This window comes from Motacilla alba, chromosome 2 (genome assembly GCF_015832195.1).
Source record: "Motacilla alba alba isolate MOTALB_02 chromosome 2, Motacilla_alba_V1.0_pri, whole genome shotgun sequence".
NCBI lineage: Eukaryota > Metazoa > Chordata > Aves > Passeriformes > Motacillidae > Motacilla > Motacilla alba.
The window spans coordinates 133,854,384-133,877,141 of NC_052017.1; the positions used below are offsets into that span (position 1 = coordinate 133,854,384).

General features: G+C 37.0%; 1 protein-coding gene across 2 annotated transcripts in view; it reads right to left on the minus strand.

The window, feature by feature from the left end:
* Window positions 1-1,147: 1,147 nt before the first annotated feature.
* The window catches only part of RSPO2 (R-spondin 2), a 102,527-nt gene continuing 80,916 nt past the window's right edge, over window positions 1,148-22,758 (minus strand). For both annotated transcript variants that reach the window (XM_038129492.1, XM_038129491.1), the window contains one exon: window positions 1,148-2,348. In XM_038129492.1, the coding sequence (XP_037985420.1) occupies window positions 2,239-2,348 (110 nt within the window). In that variant the 3' untranslated portion in view covers window positions 1,148-2,238. The remainder of the gene's footprint in view (window positions 2,349-22,758) is intronic.

The following is a 22,758-nucleotide window of genomic DNA, read 5'->3' on the forward strand; positions in this document are numbered from 1 at the left end:
CAAAATTGTTGTATGGAAAACCCTCACATTTTTTACTCCAGTGGAAGAACATTTACATCTCCACACCTTCTGCAGTTTTTCTACATGTATGAAATTCCAAAAGAATATGCTATTTGAATTAAAAAGGACCAAAAATATTTTACTCAGGAGCTTATGACACCATTTTATTGTATTTTGTAGCATTCTTTCCAAGACATGCCTAATACAATATGTATAACCACTACTGAAAGGCTTGTATGAGGGCATTAACTGAACTTACATCCAAATTTGATAACCAATAAGCAAACAAACAGCTACAGTTCTTATTGTGTTTTTGTTGTTTTTTTTTTTTTTTGAATGAGCATTTCATGTCCAAAATAGCATCCCAGGATTAGAGCAATCTTACTGTCTGTAACGTTATTATGTTCTAGGTAAATATGAACATACAGTGAAAACCTCATGGCTGAGTGGAAGTCCACAAGCAGTTTGATGGAACATTCATATGTGTCTAACATATGTACATTTGGTAGTAACACTTATCATAGCTAAATGCAGATATATTTGTGCTTACAGATGCTTTATTTCCCTAGTTTATTTGAAAATAATATAACCCATAAAACTAAAGCTGGAACTTGTGGGATTTTTCTAAAGTATATGTCAAAAAGAGGTTTGTGGAGGTCTGGGGTCTGTTTTGCTGCTTCTTTTTTTTTTTTTTTTTTTTTTTTTTTGTGTAGGTCATATGCAAGTCTTAGGTCTAAAAGTGAAATAATTTTCCTAGGAGACAGGCATTTTAGTGTAGGCTTTCCCTACCAGGTATCCAAAAATCACCTTGAATGCCAGGCCGATAATGCTAGATTACCAAGTTACATATCCTGTGCCATTTCAATGTCCTACACAGAAAATTGTCTCTACCTCTCTCCACAAAAAATATCCCAAAGCAAACAACAGCTGCAGAATAAATTTGTCAAGCTTCTACAAATAATTGGCAATACTGGGGAATTGGTGTGTTCTATACTTTTGAATGGTTGACCTTACATGACCTTTATTTTGTTTCTCTCTTATTCAGGGAGAATTATTTGTTTTATTATTTGTTTTCTTATCTGGCTGCATCAGGACTATTTGAAATAAAACACTGCATTACACTGGGGGAAAAAAAAAACCAAAAAAAACCAAAAAAAACAACCAAACAAAAATATCCCAAACTACACATACAGTCTTAGATACCAAGAACTTTACAAGTAGTTTCTCTCCTGATGCTCAAAACTTCTATCATCATCTTGTCCCATCTTAAAAAACCTTCTTTTAAAAAAACCTTCTTTTAATTAACCTTCTTTTTCTGAGACAAAATACAAGGGGGCTGAAAGAGAAGTACTGAATAGCAGAAAGAATTTGTGGATTACTAGTCTGGCAATTATACTTCAGAGCTGACACTCCATTGTGAGGGTCAGTGCAAGGTAGCTCTGCAAATGAGTGTGCTTTGCAACTGAGAAAAAAAAAATCCCGTTTGTAACTATTGAGGAACATGAGAAGATAGTTAAAACATAGCAAAAAGTAAACATTTACTGGATTATTTAAAGTACATTACTAGAACCAACAGGACATACCTTTAAACATGTATAAAGTATTATACATAAAAATGCATAGATGTACAGTAAATATGTTCATTTATATGTAGACAGAGTAATATGTACACACAGTCTGTTGTGCTTGGGTGAGTCTGAGCAGTGAATCCTGCAGCACGCTGTCTTAAAGCAGTTTTATTACACAACTATGTCGACATAGCAGGTGTGAGAACGATGTACATTACCACTAAGTAGGTAAGTCACATCCATTTACTCTTGAAATGTACGAATATAGGAAACAAAGGCCATAAATCCAATTGTACCCACACCTCCAAGATTTCCTTTTCCCCCTGTTTATTTAAATATGCACAAGTCCACCTACTGGTGCTGTGTAGGTTTCTTTCCTTGTCAACATGTTGACCAGGCACTCAGAACAATATTGCTGATGCACTTCAGGACCACTTCCACTGATCCAACTCAGTGCACTCCTGACATTGAAGTCTTCAGGTCAAAAAAGAGAGGAAAAAACAAAATAAAAAATATATAAATACAACAAACAAGCTTGTGGACTTTATTTTCACAAGTTATTTGCCACCAATACTGTCAAAGCAGCTGAATTGTAGTGCATCCATGGGCAGGAGCATATAGCAGCTTTTGTGCACTTTGCAAAAAAAATACATTAAGGAAAATCAAGTCTTTACTGGCTTGTTTTATCTGTTGCTAAAAAGATGCTGTGCTGCTTCTGAGCCCTTTCCATCAAGTTCTTTTTCTTCTTTTTTTTGTCCTTCGTTTTTGCTGGCCTTCTCCCTAAAAAAAAAAAAAAAAAAAAAAAAAAAAAGAAAAAAACAAATAATAAGAATGAGTCAAGTAAAGAATCCAGAAGTGACAAAAAACCCAACAAAAACAACTCAGTGGTACAGAAACTATCAATAGGGACTGCAATGGTGATGCTGGCTAAAGAGCTTCAATCATCAGTGAAAACAGAAGTTTTCAGTGTGTTACAAAAGGAAGCAGGATCCCTGACTGTCATCACTTGTCCACAGGCACAATTTTTCTGGTATGAGTAACCATGTTGATGCAGGTTTCATTTTTGGCAGGGTAAGTTACACAAGCAACGTTATGCAAGTGCCCAAGGCCCAGAGCCAAATGAGAATGCAGGCTCCTTACCCACTGGAAGCTGGATATATGCCTTAGACCCTTGTGTAAATTTGCTTGAGTGAGTAATCCTATTTAAGTCATGTCCAACACAACTGAGATTTCAATGAGAAATTTGGCATTACAGCCCAAGAACTTGGTTGGATGCCATCCTACCTGCTTTGACAGAGACAGTACCAGAACTGTTGATATTGCTTATTAGTACATTGTGCCTAATTCTCACAGTATATAACTGTGCAGGAACAAAAATTTAATTACATGCTTCTACTAGTGAAAGTTCACTGAAAAATAAACAAAATTGGGAAATCACCATCAATTCAGAAAAAAAAGTTCACAAGCTTTTTGAATGAGAAAGTTTTTCCTGTTTAGCTCTAATAATAAATCAGTGCCCTTTGGTTATCTCAGCAAAGATAGCATGGACAGAAAAAATGTCAGATACAAAGGCCCTCATTGAGCAGTGCATTACCTTTTAAGTATATGCTTAAATCCTATCAAGTCTAGTAGGATTTAAGGAGACGACCAAATGTTGTCGGATGTGAGAATGGTCTGGATTTTCTTGGCAGTATCATATACTAAAATATGTGATCAATGGTAAAAAAATAAGGTTATTAAACTCTAGAAGCGCCAACTTTATAAACTTTCAGGAGCACTTAATGAACTTAAGAAGATAGTAAAAAGAAATTCGATTAGCAGATTACACAAAAATGTGAAAATGCATTTTTAGTCTACATTGGCAGTACATTATTTATTGGGAAAAATGTTTGCCAGTCTGGTTTTGTTTATTTCCATATTGTTTCTTAATTGAAAAGACCCAAACCAGTGCAAAGAGTTTTTCTACATTTGATAATAATACTGAATAAATCTGATTATAAAATTATAAAAATGTAAGATTCATTAAAAATATGTACATGCTTCAGGTTACACATTTGTAATACACTTTCTAGGCTACTGTCCTCTAGGAATTATTGGAGTACTTGTATATAAAATAGGAGAGGACATTAAGGTAACGAGCACACGAGTTTAGTCCATATTAAAAATCATAAGGGTCTTTGGAGTTTACTTCTGCTTCTCATTAAAGTCTGGCATTAAAGTTACTATGGCATTTTGCCATTTTTAAATCTAGTTAATCCTACACAATAAATCCTCAGTCCAACCAAGCATTAATCAAAGCAGCTTTTAAGTTAAAACTCTTTAGTAACAGTGTATCTAATGACGAGGCACGCCTAATGAGGTCAGAGGCAAGGAACACTTGACACAAAGTGGCATTACAATAAAATGGTTTGAATTAAAGAAATTTCAATATAATTTTTTAATGGAATTCTACTGATTGGCATATTTTAAGGCATCAGAACTTGCATGTATTGTTCAACACTGTATTCTAAATTGCACTTTCAATATGCTATTTTTTTTAATCCAAATCTTTGACATGCTTATTAAGGAGGAGTAGATGAGGGGAAATGATATGAGAAAAGTGACCAGTTCTGCTGGTAAATTGATTCTCACAAGACCAGCAGAGTCAACAGGAGCTTTACTGGAAATTTCCTACCCAGTTTGCTCAGTGATCTTACCTTCTGGGGTTTTTCACTAAATAGACCAAACAGTAAAAGATATATAAGCTTCAGTCAGTGTCTCATCTAGTTTCTGTGGTCTCCTCCAGAGAACTAGATTAATTGCTTACTATAAGTTTAAGGTAGTGAAAGATCCTATTATTTTTCCTCTAAAAAAACTATGAGTTGAGCTGATAAAACAACACACAACAGAGTTGGTTATCTCTGTCTAAGCCTTAGAAAGTAGTTCCAGCAACACAAACATCAAGCCAAATTGCCAGCACACTCCCCATATGATATCCTTAAAATAGAAATGAATGGGGCTCGAGCTCCATGATTTGACGTCACTGTGCAACAAGAACATTGCACTGCTTCTGCTGCTCTGCAGCAATTGTCTCCCCCCTGCTTTTTTATTCCAAGACACACCAAAGGCAAATTAAATTCTACCTGTTCTGTGGACTAGGACTAGCTACCCATGCAGAGGCAGCATCCCTGAGCCACTGATAAATGATAGTTTGTTCTTCTGTTAGGAGCTCTTTGGCTGCTCACTATATCTCAAATTGCCCTGTTGTACAAATTAAGTTTCATTATTTTCAGGACAATATTAAACCACACCAAAAAAATCCAGATGATTTGGTGATACTAAGAGTCCCAAATTCCAAATGTCATTTTAACCAGAAAATTGAATATAAAAAGTATTTCTCAGGTAACCGTCAGTTCCCGTACTGTGAGTAGAATGTAACAGAGATTAGAGATTAACAAGAAAATACTGATTATGAAGACTAGAGTTCAAACAAAGTATGCTGCTGAAGTCCCCATGCATAATAACTTTTATTAAATGCGGATTTAAATTACAATGTTTATTTTATCAGCAGAAGCACAGTGAGCAGAAGTATCTCCTGAATATCTTGCTACAGACTTCTTTTGAAGAACATGATGTTTATCCTCTGAGATGGTCTGTGAGTGAAGCTATCCCGTTTCCCCGACTGGAGGGCCTTGGGACAAGGACAGCCAATGGAGGAGACTGTCCCCTGGGGCCAGGATGGCAGCAGCTACCTCTGCTCTGTGTCATGGGTCAGGTGTGGAGGTCGTGCAAGTTGTGTGCACAACCTTCCCCACACCTTGCCATGCTCACTTCCTGCCCCTTGGAGCAAGAGCCCTGACCCCTGGCTCGTCTCTCCATAAGAAGCAGCAGGGCTCTGCCATGCTTGGCTCTGTTGTGCAGTTGAAAAGGCGTGGAATTTTTTAGCAGCACTGTATTACAGTCCAGAACCTGCTGTGGCACAAAAAAAGGTAACTCCTGAGTGAAAAAAAATGAGGAGAGTGAGTGAAAGGACTCTGCCTCTTTAGAGGGGTTTTATCACCATCAAAACCACGCTACAATATTATTGTACAGAACAGAAAGTGGCAATACAAGAGAACTGGAGAGCGATTTCTTACAAGGAAGGGCATGTGGCGATAGGGCAGGAAAAAATAGCCTCAAACTGAAGGAGTGTTGGTTAAGATTAGATATCAGGAAGGAATTCTTTACTGTGAGGGTAGTGAGGAAAAGGCTGCCCAGAGAAGTTGTGCCTGCCCCACCCCTGGAAGTGTTCACAGCCAAGGATGGATGAGGCTTTGAGCAACCCAGTCTAGTGGAAGGTGTCCCTGCCCATGGCTGGGTGTTTGGAAGTAAATGATCTTTACGGTCCTACCCAAACCATTCTATGGATATATGAATATCTGAGATACTAAGTCTGATCCAATCACCCTATAAACCTCTCCTGATCAGAAGCAGTATCCAAGCAAGAAAACAATCCATTGCAACTGCCTAGAATCCACAGTCAGCACTGATCTTTTAAGTGACATTACATCCTTCCTAGTGGAAGGATGCTCATCTGTTTGTCATCTGGCAGATGGCAATGCACCCTGTTTCTGCTTTCTGGGTTATAGGTCTCCAGATCAGGCCTCATCTCCAATCTTTGTTTTATGACTGCTGTCTTTTCTTTTTAAGACTTTAATGCTAGCAGCATTACAAATAATTCATGCTAAGAGCAGGATATCTGAGCACTGTTCAGATATATAGTGTACTGTATTCTTATATTTATTTTGACTGTGTTTTCTCTTGCATACAAACTAGGTAACTAGCTTTTTGTTGGAAAGCATTTTTCATCTCTGACTGTCAAAAAACAGGCTCCTCAATTTCTTTATCAAAGTTATCTCTGAACATGATTTACATATTTTTTTTAATTCTCTGTAAAGTCATATGTATACACTGAAATCTACAGGGCCCAAGAAAGATGTAAAATGTAGCTGAATTCAGTGTTCAACTACCTACCAAAAAACCCCAAGAAAGCCCAATCTATCATTCTATATCTCACATTTCTGCACAGGTTGTTTCTGTAGAAGCAATACTATAATTTAAACTGTTTATTCGAATTTTTTAAAATTCAGTTTTGCAATTTGCTTTATAAATTACAAATGAGTAAGTCTTTATTTTTTAAGTAACTTAACCCAATGGGTGGTGTCTTTACAGTGTTATTCATTAAACTTTTGTTCAGACCACTTAGTTCTGGTAGGTATCTGGGCAACTAATATACTATACAACAAAATATTATCATGTAGTTTAATGGCAACATTAAATGGTAATGGTCCAATACAGGTTATCATGCAGTTATAACATGCATTCCTGAAGAAAAATTATTTATGCTAATATACCCAGCAATTGTCCATACAACAAAGAGTAACAGCCACAAAAAAAAAAAAAAAAAAAAGAAAAAAAAAAAAAAACAAAAAAACAACCCCTTAAACTGGATCTTGCTGGGTTATTTTTCTTCAATTTATGTTGCTTTTGTACCATTTTATCAGTGTTCTTCCTACAACTCATGTCCTTGTGCTCAGTTTTCTGCTTTGTCTCATACCCCAAGCTGAAAGAAGCTTGGAAATACTGGGTATTCCTTCTGCATGGACCCACCTGGTCAATTGGGGATACACATTTACCTGGTTCGGAAGGAGCCTTTATTACCTTCTGACAGCTGCAAAGGCAGCTTTCTCCAGACAGAATTTGGGCAGCAGATTCATAACACCCAGGGCAGTCTGGGCCCTCCAGAGTTAAAAGGCACGAAATGTATTAACAGGGACTCTCGGCCACATTTCTTGCCATTCTTGACTCAGCCAGACAGCACCAGTTCAGTGTCTGAACTGTCCTTCTGGTGTGCAAACACTCCTGCACGTACAGCTGTCCTAAGGAATCCTGTCCATCGGGAGTTTCCGCAGAGAAAGTATAGTATACAGCCACATGAGGGCAGCAAATTTAAAACATTTAATAAAAGGGAGGAACAAAACAACCATCTGCAGTTTTATTTCACAGTGTAATTTCAGCAGTCTTACATACAAATAAATCATCATATTAGAGCTACCAGAATGCTTAATACTCCCTTCCTTATTTAAAACATTTTTCTCTTCTATTGATGATTACTGAATGATGAGATTTACATGTGTGGGCCTTTTTCCCTTCTAGATTTTCATGCACAGAACTTTCACTACTAGTAGCAAGGCACAGGGGAATCCTAAGATAAAAGCAGACCTTGCTAAATACACTTTTTAGTCTTTCCTCCCCTTTCACTTGTCCTTTAAGGAGCTAAATGCTGCTGCTAAAAGCTGCTTTAATATTTGTACATGATGCTCCTACAGACACAGTTCTACCACAGACCTCATGTGTGGCATTCATCCATGTGGGAAAGCTAGAAAAGTTATTATCAAGACATAACACTGAAGGATGGTAACATCAGGGAACTAACGAAAGCAGTGGAAAGATGATACTCATTGATTAACCAGTCAATGAGATCATATCAAGAGAAAAATGGCAGGTCACAGAATCACAAAATAGAATCATTAAGGTTGGAAAGGTCATCTAAGATCATCAAGTCCAACCACCAATAAAGCACCACCACCGTGTTTGCCATGTCATTAAACCATGTCACAATCACAGAATCACAGAACCATTTAGGCTCTGGAAAAGACCTCTAAGATTGAGTACAATCAATCACCAGCTTGCCAACTAGACCATGGCACTAAGTGCCATGTCTAGTCTTTTCCTGAACAATTCCAGTAATTGTGACTCCACCACCTCCGTGGTTTAACAACCTTCTCTGTGAATAAATTCTTTCTGATGTCCAGCCTGAACCTCCCCTGGCACAGCTTGAGGCAATGTCTTCTAATCCCATCTCTTGCTGCCAGGGAGAAGAGCCTGACCTCTACCTGGCTCCAGCCTCCTTCCAGGTAGTTGCAGAGAGGAATAAGGTCTCCCTTGATCCTCCCCTTCTCCAGGGGAAACACCCCCAGCTGCCTCAGCCATTTCTCAAATCAGCTTCTGGAGGAGCCCCTCTGGTAGAACACTGGTCATGCCCTGACCCACAAATGCCTCATCACTTATTTTGCATTTGCACCACACGTCAAGCTGCACATAAACACTGACCGCAAAAATCCAAAAACCAAGCAAACAAAGAATGCAGTCCAGAAATTATTCCCAGAAATAATTTATTTCCCAGGGCTTTCAGTTAAAAATTCTGGATACTGAAACTGCCAGAGAAATGCACAAATTGTTAAGAAATCTTGTAAACACACACTCAATGGAAAAAAAAATTCCTCACTGCTACAGAGTCATCCTCTTCCTAGAGCATGATTTACAAACCAACACTGACAGGTGGCCCACAAGGAAGGGACATACAGAGCTTTAGTAACTTTGCAAACCACAACCCGTGGGCATCTCTACCAATCTCACCTGCTACTGAATTCCTGACAGTTTTCCTAAACTAGTTTGCAGTGGTGGATTTTTTTTAATGCCATAACATTTAGGCTAAAATTGGCTGTTCTCAATATGTGCTTTAGGAGGAATATGATTTGGAGGAAATCAGCCAAAGTAAAATATCTTTCTGGACAAAAAAAGAGTGTAAGACATTTTGTCTTGGATGATGCTACAGGAAAAGAAATAATGTTTAGGAGATGCAACAGAAAGGGTCAAGTGTCAGAAACCACTTCCTTATTTTCCTGGTGAATTTCTGATGTCATTTGACAAAGTCTTGTGAACATGTATTTGCCTCTGAACACACCAGAAGGGATGGAATGATCACACAGAGTACATCAGCTGCCCACAATACCATTTCAGATCCCCAAGGACCAGAACGTGTAAAGGTGGGTTAATAAACATTTGCAAAGCAATGAAACATGGTAACAATGAACATCACAAAAAGTAAGGAATTCTTTAATCATTCTTTCTTCATTTGCATGGGTGAAATAATGTTCAGCAAATGAGGTCTTAGAACAATTACTGGATAAGAATACAAAAACCCATACTGTAATTATAGCCATAATCAAAACATAAAAATAAGAAGCAATTGAAGGCACTTCTTCAGCTTTGCAATGTCTGAGCTTGCAAGCTTACTGATCTTTTTTTATTCTTTTTGGTGTAATACTGATAGCTAATGGTAGAAACATATATTCCCAGTCTAATGAAATTAATAATAGACTAAGAAGTGGAATTCACTTATGCAAACTCAGAGTTTGATGTTTTGCATGCATTCCTGTCTATTTGGTGTCAGCTTTCCTGATGAAATCAGAAAAAAATCTGTCTTAAGTAAATCTTGCAATTTCTACACAAACCATTACAAAAGCACTCGGTGCAAAACTGATCTGAGTTATATCTTACTCAGTTCCTGACACCCAGAATCCTGATAGCTTATTTACAACTTAATAATGTCACAACTTTAGGTAAACTATTATATCTATCCCAACCAGCACTTAGTGTTGTATACACTTGATGTTGGCACACATTAGACATCAGCTACTGAGATGAAAGCTAATTTAAAATATTCAAAGACTAATTCTTCATCTAAAAGGAATATTAAAATATCTCAAGCTCCTGCATCTAAATCCTGCTAGGTTTTTGTTTTGGCGTTTCCATTAAGAAATAAAAGGTATTACTACTTAGGACAAGAATAAGCAAAGTAAGGTATTCTTTTTCTCCCAAACTACCCATCTATTTTTCATCTGGCCTGAATATAAACTAACTAAGCAATACTATATAATCTGATGTTTTTTCCTTCTGGATAATATGATGTAATCAGACATTGTCATCTGTTAAAGAAATACTGATTCCTACACAAAGAATGAATTCACATGTCACAGCCTATTCAAAGTTCAGTAGGTTTTTTTTTTTCCTCAACTTTAGGGCAAATTAACTGGGAAAAGAGTCATCTTACACAGCTGAAACGCAATGCATTTCCCACAGTGCAGTTTTCCAGCATATACAGTAGATGGCAGTGAGATATGAGCTGAAAACTGGCCTGCTCTCACAACATTTCCAGGAATATTATTTTTTATTTGTAGAAGTATATATTCATGAAAGAATATGGAAAGTGAAAGACTGAAAATTCACAAACATACTCAGAGAAGAAAGCAAGAGTAAGCACTCTTGGGGTAGAGGAAAACCAGTAAACTCAAGGGGACATGGAAACTCTATAAAACTTTCATAGAAGACCCCATGTTTAACTGAATACACAGATGCTGAAATGTTGGGTCCCACTGTCCTCTCAGTCACAGCTCCATGAAAACAGGTGAGTCTCCACTGCAGCCAAACTGTTTGTCTAATGTAAATTTAGCTCAGAATTCAAACAATACGAATATCAGTTGCATGCAGGGTACTCACTATTCTTATCTTAATCAACACCATGTCAGATCAGATGCTTTCCAAGCAAAATATTTGCAATGGAAAGTTTGGGATTATTTATTTTCCCCTCCTTTTACAGAGAAATATAAAGCAAATTTCAAAATAATTAAAAATAAATTATACACTGTCAAGAGTATGCATACACATGTAAATACATTCTAACCATACAGGCAACATTTATAGCTCAAAAACAATTGACTTGAAATTCTCTAGGCTTGACTGGTTACTAATCAGACTTTAAACTCCTTCTTCTCACTATTTCAAAATGGATTCTTTATTTTTCTTCCTGTTTCCAAGTTAATTTAATTAATTGTACTTTTATCTCATCATATTGCGAAAAAACGTGAATTTTATTGAAGCAAAATTTATTTTTGGCACCCCCAAGGTTTAATTTCATGCTGGAAATTGCATTTTATTCAATTAAGGGTTTCTTACAGAGAGGAAGATTATAGTGAGAAGCTAATTTTTTTTAGAGATATATTTTCTTCTGTGGAATACTATTTAGTTATGAAGAGTTAGTCCTTTTTAAATTCCATTCAAGGATTCAGGTCAAGAACTGAGGAATAAATTTGTTTCAGGATATTTTTATTTTATTCCTTTTTTAGAACTGAAACAGCTCAGAAATTTATTTTATTATCTCTCATGCCCCTCCTTAACTATTGCACAGTAAATCCTATAGCTGTTCAGAAAGAGGCTAAATTAAGCACCTGACCACAAAATAAAGTATAGTCCAGCAGGAAGACTCCTTCTGAATAATAACTGAAAGTGAATATGAATGTATTATTTTTAATATGGTGTAAAATTATTGCCTCGTTCTTCTCATGCAGTGAAGAGTGCACCAGGAGAGCTGTGCACCTGCACTGCTCCCTGCACTCACTGGATTGATGTTTCAGGATGCTCAGGATGTTCCAGTGCCTGCCTGAATTTGGTCAGGCAGTCTCTCTTTATCTGTAACTCCACCACTGAATACAGTGAACACCTTTCCCTTCTCCACGGGCATTTGATCAGACCAGAGGTCCAAATTTAGCTTTGAGGACTTCCCTTTACCTGTACATCCCACACATTATGGCCACAGACTTCTCCCTAATAATGCTAGACCTGCATCACTCAATTCAACAGTGCTAGAGAACATCTCCAGACCCTACCTCAACTGTCTGAACTTTGATTTGGGGCAGCCCTGTCCTTCCCAGAGAGGCAGCACGTGCCAGGGCTGCTCCTGCAGGCATCTCCCTGGCTTGGATGTGGCCCAAGCTGTGCTCCCAGTGCAGTGCCAGGTAACAGCCCAACAGCTTCATGTATATATGAACATATATATGAATATGAAATACCGTACAGATAGTGACTGTCCTTGAGCTGGGGCCAGGCAGGAGTTACAGGATGTTCTGAGTTGCATGGCTTTGTCCCTAAATGTGTTACAGTACCTTTCTTGCTGGCTCAATGAGAAGAACTTTCCCAAGACTATGAGGCCCTATTCATTCCTACCTGCATAGCTTTTCAAAGTCTGTAGATGAAATAATAAATACATAGGCAAATTAGATACTATCGGTCTCTTTCAGAATGCCTACATTTTACATTAATATCATTAAAAACATATTTTATTCCTTAAAACTTAAGATGATGAAGTAATTGCAAATGAGAATTGGGGTCAAGAGAACCTTTGGTGAGATTTCTTGCATAAACATGAGAAGTTTCACATGCTGCTGAGGCTACTAACTTGTTGAAGAAATTTGTCCAATCTAAATCCAAAGACAAGAGGAGATTGAGGGTCCAATACTTTGGTAATGGTTCCAGCAGTTAATCATTCCACCATCAGAATTTCAGTCCAATTCCTAACTTGAATTTTTATTATGCAGGTATTATTTCTTATTATTCCTTTCTGTCCTAGATCAAACTGTAGATAAATGTTTGTTCATCATCTGAGAAGTTAAACATGTGGCAGATTTTGTGCACCTTTCTTTAAAGTTTATTTTGTAGTCCTCACATAATTATTTTTTACTTGTACCTGCAGCTTCCAATTGAACTGTTTTTCCAATATCTTCTATAAAATACAGGTCTCAGTCTGGATATCAGAATTCTGAAATTGATTTTTTTTGCTTTTTCCTTATAACCAAAGTTATATATAAGAAAGGAATTGTATCTGAAAATTTTCTCTATATATTGTAGTGGACTCAAATGATTTCGTTTGAGAAACACTATTTTTTGGATGCCATTCCTCATCCTGCAGCTATGTTTTCCTAGTTCTATAACTGATTCTCCAGAATAACTTTACATTTAACTACAGGAAAAGTAATTGCTTTACAAAGTAACCTACATTTTTCTTTGGATCTACTCTATAATATAGTTTACCATTATCCTCAGATTATTTCTTTTTCTAAAAGATACTTATATAACTGACTAAAACAATAAGTAGTGCTTAAAGATACATCTAGAGGTCATCACCACTTTTTCCTAGACATCCAGCCAGCAAATGCTTTAATTTTATTTTGTGGTAAAGATGAAGAAAATTCACTAGATCTATTAATGTTTGGAGTCTGAACACATTCAGGTATGGTAGGTAGATGTGGACGTGACTCTTGTGATGCTTCTGTTGGCTTCATTTCTACAGCTGCAAATATAAATCCAAAAGGAACAAACTTTGCAGAGGCTTTGTATATATGAATGTACAGGCTTAGTCTCACCAAAAAAAAAATTTCTACTTTTAAAGTAATTATGCTTGGTTAAACTCTTCTGATGGCATGACAACACCAACAAAGAAAACCAAAACAACCTGGGCTGGACTTAACCGTATGCCTTTAACGCCTTTCACGTCAGAAACTGCAATAAGCAAAATGTGATCTCTCAGGATGGTGCCACAGAGCCAAGTCTGTTATTTATCTTCACTATTGAAATGTATGTCTAGGAAAAGCCATTAGAAACATAACTTGAGTGTATTTTCAGAATGAAATCAGTATTACTACAATTACAGGGAATGCCCCTTTTCTGAATCCAGCTGCAGCTGCTGGGGACATTTTTGTCCTAGCTCTTCCTCAGTGCCCACCAACCCAGCAACTACTACTGCCAGCTTTACAGGCAGAAGAGGATGCACTAAAATTGTCAGCCCATGGAAGCAAAATGTGCCTGCAAAGGCTCAGCTCCATCTGTGCTGCTGGAGACTGGATGGACAGCTGTGTACATGTGTGTCCCTTCTCCAGACAGCTGTGCACTCCCATGTCCCTTCCTCTGGACAGCTGTGCACTCCCATGTCCCTTCTCTGGACAGCTGCAGTCACACCTTCAGCAGGGCAGTGCTGGCCTCATTTGCAGCAACCACCCCAAACTGAACAAAGGCTTATCCGAACATTTTTTCACTAAACTAAGTCCATGACAATAAATTTGTCTGCAGGAGCTATTCACATACTTATGTATGCTAAATAATGAGTATGTATTTCAACCCTAAGTGTATCAGTGTTTAAACACATTGTACTTAAAAGCATGTGTTTTTTTACATTCAGCACTGACCTGAAGGTCACAACTAAAAAATGCCTTTTTTCCCCTTCCAGAGATAAGAGACTGATTTGCTAGGAGAATCAATAAATGGTCTGCAGCATCTCTGTTGCAGCAGCCTAGCACTGCAGATGCTCTCAGCACCACAGCAGGCTGTCTTTCCCCTCAGATCCCTCTCAAACACACAGCAGCTGGAGACACACTTGGCATCACATCATATAAGAAGCAATATAATATGGTGTCCAATAATACATGTGGAGTGGACAAATAGGTTCTCTTCTTATTCTGAGAGGAGATATATCTGCAAGAAAGATAGTACTATAACCTCCACCATCGGTTTCAACAACATGTCAAAACTAAATTGAAAAACTGAAGGTTTTTTTGCATAAAACATTTTAAGTTATATATTCGCTGAAAATTCTACTGAAATTGAATTGAAGGAAAATGTGTGGATATTTTCTTAAGAAGAAAAGGAAAACGAATACATGAAATAAACACAGCATGTAGCTTAAAGGCTACTTGCCATAAAAGGCTTTTCCTGACTGGAAGTTACAGTACAGATGTGCTTAAAAAACAGATGTACATCAAAGACTGTTGATTAGAAGCACAGAGAGAAGTAATTATCAGTTTCATTTTTTTAAAAAAAAGAAATTCTTTATTCTAATACCAATAAAAGCCTAGTATGTACAGAATGATTCTATGGGTTTAATTAACCATATGAAAAATATAAATGCATGTGCTATTCCAGCTCCACATCATCAGATTCTTATGGCTACTTTGGTGGTGAGCTTCTAATGCATGTGAGATCTTGCCTTTATTATTTTGTGACAGTATTTGCTGAAATACTGAAACTATTGAATTTTTTTTTTGTTTTATTTTGGTTTTTTTTGTTTGGTTTTTTTTGTTTGGGGTTTTTGGGGGTTTTTTGTTTGTTTGGTTGGTTGGTTGGTTTTTTTGGTTTTTTTGGGTTTTTTTTTGCTTAGAAATGCCTGGTGCTAATAATTCTTTGTGCACCAGACATACTTCCACCAGTATATATTGAGGCTGGCAGTCAGAGACTGGAATACAGTACAGCAGCACAAACCACAATCCTTGCTAAACTGGTGGCCAGCTGCAAGTGCTGCAGTTTATGTAATATGAATAAAATCAGTAACCTGATGTGGTGGGTGGCATCCCTGGCCACAGCAGGAGGGTTGGAACTAGAGGGTCATTAAATCACTGCCAATCCAAACCATTCTATGTTTATATGAAAATAAACAGAGCAAGAGCACAAGTCTGAACACTGTCCTGAAACGCTAGCAGGTTTCCTGGCATGTTTCTTGTGCCAACTGTCTTCCAAGAAGGCTACCTTCCTGTTTTCCTGTTCTTTACAAAAGATTAAGAAATGATGAAACATTTACCTGACTCCTTGAGACATCACTAACTTCAAATTTACAACAGTTTTTCAAGCTGAACAATTTTTACAGATTAGATGCATGAGTGATAAATGCCTGGACTGGAACACATGGTCCTAAAAGCCAAACATTCAAGTTGTGGTTTAACCCAACAGGCAGCTAAACACCGCACAACCATTTGCTCACTCATCTTCAATGGGATAAGGGAGGACAATCGGGAAAGAGGTGACATTCATGGGTTGTGATAATTTCATAGGATAGAAAAGGAAGGGAAAATGACAATAAGAACATCAACACCCATGATGGTGATAGAATACGGAAAACAAGCAATGCACAGTGAAATTTCCCAGCCAATCCCTGAGACGTAGCTGCTAGCCCCCAGCCAATTCATCCCACTTTTGTTGTTCAGCATGATGCCATATGGTCTGGAATATCCCTTTGTTCAGGTGGGGTCTGCTGCCCTGGCTGTGTCCTCTCCCAGCTTTCTGTGCCCCTCCAACTTACTGGCAGGGCAGCATGAGAAGCTGAGAAGTCCTGTAAGCACTGTTCAGCAACAGCCAGCACATAAGTATGTTATCAACATTTTTCTCATCCTAAATCCAAGCACTGTACCAGCTACTAAGAAGAAAATTTAAACAAATGTGCGACTTTGGCTGCATACTTGGACTGGCTGATATCGTTTTAAGTGCTGGAAGGAACTATTAATTTGGACCAAGCTCAGCCAAGTGATTATCAGCTCCTCACATTGAGGTATGACTGATCTCTACCAAATGCTAATTATTTCATCATGTCAGCAAATACTCATTTCTTGTCCAGCACATTCATCACAATCTATTCCATATGTTGATTTAAACTGTCCTGTAAGATTAATCGTGGATGACAACTGGATCATTTAGGGTGTGACATACTTATCAACTTAGTTACAAGCATCCTCTCAATTGTTTATTTTCCCTACTGAGACAATTAAACCACTATTACAGCCAGTTTCCTTCTCTCTGAGACTGGAAGCATTTTCTTCTCCTCATTTACCGACTTCACAAAAATCCTTTCAAAATTCTGTCTGAATTTATTATCTTTCCAGTTATAGGTAATATCTTCCAGTTTCCTTCTGTGTAGCCAAATAATTACTTACTCCCTAATGCTAACTAGTTATTCTTCTTTAAACTTCTTTCCACATACACAGGCTTTGAACATGTGATTTCTGTTGCTGCTCATTCTGTGTAAATAAACTTTAGGTAATAGCTCTTTCCTCAAACCTGATTTCAACAGGAAATGTAAAGCACTAATACACAGTTGAAAAGAAATGTTTGTACTACAGAACAAGCATTTCTTGCTAGTTTGTCTGTCAATTACAGGCAATTTAAATCCAAAACAATCATTTGGATTTTTAGTTAGAAATAGACAGTGTTAAAGCTTGTCTCTATCAGAACTGCAGAAAAATCACAGGTAAGAATAACAGCGCAGATTAACTTTCACATCTCCATGAGCAACTTTCACAACTTGCATTAATCATTATTCATATGTAATTAACTAAACAAAAAAAAAATCCTGCCGCCAGCACTATAAGCATGATATCTAGAAAAAAACTTTTAAAATGCACATTAGAATATAATACCAACATCATACCACAAGTTACAGAGTTATTTATAGATTTTCATTGATGCACAGTGAGCTTTTTAAAGGAAAATATATCAGACATTTGAATATTTCTAGAATACTGAAAAAATTTTACTATTTTAAACTATGGATCTGCCCAACAGACAAAACACACAGAAACATTTTAAAGTGATTAGTAAGGTAAGAGCAAGAAATCAATTATTCATTGTCAGGAAATGTGTCTATCTGAATTAAGAGATCATAACATTATGAGTTTCCAACAAATACAATTCTCTGATCTTTAAACAATATATTATTTTTAAATACCTCTGATTTTATAAATTAGATGACTGATTTATTTTTTAATATCTGGATAAACATACAAGTGAAATTTTTGTGAATCAAGACTTTCCAAGCCAAGTCTCAACTGTGAGGGATATTGTATGATTAAGTATGAATTCCTGGAAAACATGGTTTATCATAGAAAAATTGGCAAAACTTTCATAGTATTTGCCCTAACAGGCGCCACTGTAATGGGCTGCAGATCTATGAATAGGCCAAGTACAGAAGCTAAAACTAACACTGAACAATACAATATGTTACTAAATGGGAAGATAGGGTTTTCTTTTTTTAAAAATTGTAATAGATGGGATTGATTTCATCCATAATTTACATAATGAACAACTTAACTAGCCTGATCTCATCATTTCTCAAAAACGTTGTTTTGATAAATGATTCTCTTCTGAAATTTCATCTGGCAATGAAATTTTGGTCATCTTTGAAGAACTGATTTATTCTCTTCTTATGCGCAAGAATTACTATTTGGAAACATAATTGAGCTTTCAAACAACAGACCAGATATAAGTTACTATTACTAGCAGAATTTTGCTCATTCCATGCTGGCCATAAGTCTTGAACAATCACTTAAACTCGAATTTCACAAATCCTTAAAAGCCTATGTTCATAATGTTATGGTCTGCAAGAGTCAGCTGGTGGCATCAGAATACAAAAACATGAAAGTGGCTGCTCTGGGTGAACCAAGGATCCACCAAAACCACTGCTGCAGCAGTAGCCCAAAACTAATATGTCAGTAACAGTATAAAAGTAGACAAAGACATGTACTCCTTCTCACAAGAAGCTTCCCTAGCATACATGAGGCCTGGCATGCCCATGGCCATATGGAGGCACTCACTGCAGAAGGACTTGGAAACAGGTTTCTGCCGGAGAGCATTTGTCCTGTCCTGAAAGCCTCAGCCTGACTTTTCACCACTCAGGAACCTCTTTGCCACTTCATTATGCTAATCCTGCATATCTGGTCAGCACATCATAACCATGACATTCTGACTTACAATTTTTAAGCTGATAATAGATCAGGACAAACATTTTTTGCGCAGAAGGGACAGCTGACTTTGCATGAAACTGAAAATGTGTGAAATTCAGGCTTATTTAAAAAGCACAAGACATGGATTGAACCTGCAAGTCTGACACACACTGCCTGAGACATGAGAGATCAGAAACATAAGGGAAAATGTGAACTGCTCTATGAGATTACACTAATAGAGAGTAAAAGAAAGAGTGGAGGTACAGCTCACCATAACAGTGTTTTCATACTAAAATCAGGATATTTATTACTTTATGCCCTGAACACCAGGTCTATTTGTGACATGATAGGTCATGAATCTACTTCTTTTGCAATGCCAGCCTATAGCATCATGTAACCAACAAGATGCTGCCACTTAAAACTTGTAGCTCCATAGTGTCATACAAAAATGTGTGCATGACTCTATCGCTAATTTAAACTCCTTACAAATCAGACACATAGTGCCTACATTTCAGTTATCTGAAGTTTCCTACTATAAAAAATAATTGCATTTTTTTGCATATAGATTTCAAGTACCACAGTTTGGAAAAACTCACCCAGGATGGTGGTTACAAAACATGAAAGCATGTGGAGACATTAATTTCTGATAAAATGAATGGTTAAGACTTCTGTTATAAGCTGACTACATCAGACAACACACTGAAGTAAGACTTCTATCAGCTTTGGGAAAAAAACCAGAAAATTATTTTCACTGTGATTAAATGGGGTCAGAAAAGAGAAAGGCATCTGTTAATATTCTGTTGTGAGGCAAGCCTATTCAGCCAACTATTGTGCTAATGCAAATGGTAACAGTTTGTTGCAGATGTGCAGTGGAACGTAATACAGCCAGATCCTCTGGGCTTCTTGAAGGGAGAAACTCTACACAGAAGACATTGGTGTGTTTAATAACCATTATAAAAAAGAATTTTAAGCACAGTGCCCATTGTTTCAACCACCAACACTGCAAATGTTCAGTTGTAAATGTTATTTTGTGGAAATTAAAAGGTAGGTCGATTAAGAAATCAAAGTCCAAGTGGCTAAGGGATTTCAGGCTTCTGTATTGACATTTCAAGGCAGACAGAATCTTTTTAGGTTCTAGTCACTTATTATATTGATTTTAATTATTATCGTAGCAGAGAGACAGAGTGACTCTAAAAAAGGGCAATTATTTTAGGATAGTAAGAAAGATACACAAATGGTGCTTATGTCTAATTTGTAAGAAAAAAGCATCCACAGTATAGCAAAGAACTACATTCTACTTTCAGCTACATGAAGTAAACTGCAGATATTTTACTGGCATTACATATCTCACATATGTTCTCTCTAATTTTTTTCCATAGTGCTCTGCTAGTTCCAGAAATTTTCTCTACAATCACCCTCAGTGTTCCAGTGAGGTGTACAGCTTCCCATCAGTCATCTAGTCATATAAATTGCCCTTCCCTGGTAAAGCAACAGACTGAGAATGTCAGGTGGACTAAAATACCAGGTTCTCTAAATTACATAGCATGAAAGCACGTTACATCACATTTCTGGGGGTTTTTTTAATGAATAATGGAGAACCATGTAATTAATAAAAAAGCCATGAACTTTTTACCTCTGGCAATATGCTTGCTTTTAAGATAGCTAGTATAACAATTTTGATTAATTTACCACCATTTCAAATTTGAAATCATGCTATGCATAGAAGAGAATGGTTGAAGTTGGGAAGGACTTCGAGCTTAAAAAGAAATGTCATCTGGTCCAACATCTCCTGCTCAAGCAGGAGCCATTTGCCCCAGACTATGTTCAAATGGCTTTGGAACATCTCCAAGGTGAAAGACTCCCCAACTTCTTCAAGCAACCTGTGCTAGCACTTGTTTTCCTCACAGTGAAAAAGTGTTTCCTGACATTCAGAAGGAACCTCCTGGTTTTTCTTCATGCCCATTACCTTGTTTCAACTCTCTCTTCAGGTATTTAAACACATTCGTAAGATCCCCCTGACCCTTCTCTCTGGGCTGAACAGCTTTGCCTCTCTCAGCTTTGCCTTACAGCAGAGACAATCCAGTCCCTTCAGTCATCTTCACTTAACCCTTCACTGAAGACTCTCCAGTATGTCCATGTCTTTCTTGTACTGGGAAGCCCAGAGGTGGACACACTACTCCAGCTGTGGCCTCACCACTGCTGATCTCCCTCATCCCACTGGCAGCACTTCTCCTAGTGCAAGAAAGGACACCATTAACCTTCTAGGCTGTAAAGGCTGTAATAGCACATTGCTGGCTCAAACACATAATTAAATTGAGATTTCTTATTTAAATGTTAGATAAATATATCCCACTCACTTAGATTACCTACCTATTAAATACAAAGTGGCATCACAATTATTGAGCAGGCTGATAAAAATTATCACTCTAGATTAGTTACATCAATTTATTTTACACAGATTGAAAGAGCTTGCAAAATTGAAAGAGTGAGTTATAGCATTAATGAGTAAATAGAAAAGACATACAGAGTAGAAACCCTTGTTTACTGAAGAAAAATAAAGTACAAGCACAGGAAGCAGAATTAAACCAGGGAAGTGGGGAGGAATATAACTAAACAGGGAGAAATGTGTCAAAAACTGAAGGAAGAAGAAATCATGCAGGGGCCAGAAGTAGTTTTGGAAGGTGCAAAAGTGCTAGAAGGCTGGCAGTCACTAGGCACAAACAACACCATGACAGAAGAAATGTTGACATATGGACATTTTGGTGAATTTATGTTAAGTGATGCTTTTTGTAATCATTGCCAAATAAAGTAACTAATAATTTAATATAATACTTTAAAAATTAAATACTGTGATTATTTTATGGAGGGCAGAAAAGTCACATCACTATGCATGTCTGCTAAGCTCAGCAGCTTCAAGGATGGAGGTTTTGGTGAAGCTACAACAATTTCATGAATACTTGAAATTGTGATTTTCAATATGCACTGTGCCAGCACCTGTGTGAAAGTGGACCTATCTCTGTCCAAGCATCCTGAGCGAGGAGTCGCTCCATCAAACAAGAATATCAAATCTTGTCCCAGTATAGGACTGAAAAAATACACATTATTTGAATGGAATATTATGAAATACTATGAATTTTCTTTCTTCTTCAAGGGACTTAAGAAAACATATCAAATTTTTTTGTGGTTATGTTAGAGACCTAAATAAAAAAAATACCCAGAAGTAGAAATGTCCCAACAAAAATGAGCAACAGCTATGTCTCCTCTCCAAACTGCATTATTCCATTGGAAATCATTTATTTTAGTAACCAAGAATTGGAGTTCTAGGGTTATTTAGTGGCCACATCTTGACATTTAGAAAAATAGCTGTATATCAAGTATCACAATTATACACAGTACAATAGCAATATAATCATACAAAACAAAACACCATCCATTAACCACAATTTGAATATTTTCATATACTTCTGCAATTCCTACTTTCTGCCAGTACTGGAAGCTCCAAAATCCTGGAAGAAAGTTTGTTCTTATGGCATGATTTTGAGAATTTTTCATTCCTTTATAATGGTAAGATAAATTAAATCATGATCAAGACTTTTTGCAATGATATAGAAAGCTAAATATTCTTGAGGTCAGGGTTAGGATTCTAGGGCTGTAAGTTAATTTCCAGATTATATTCAAAGATATACTGTGCAACCATTATTCCAAACTAATATGTAATTCATGGGTAGATACAACAAAAAAATCTCTATCCTTCTTTTCCATCCCTTGATTTAAGCCTTGCAACAATAGGGTCTTAAATACTTGAAAATAAATTGTGGATATTTTCACTGATATCAAGCAATTCCAAGAATTGTGCAACAACATTTTTATCAACAAATGATTTAAAATTCCAGTTTCTAAACTAGTCAGGGAAGGCTCCTTGTGGAGTGTTCAGCCGGTCTGACCACTGAGGTATTTCTCTCGTTTGGGCTGATATGTGTTAACTGTAACATAGTCAGAAATATTTCATAAATTAG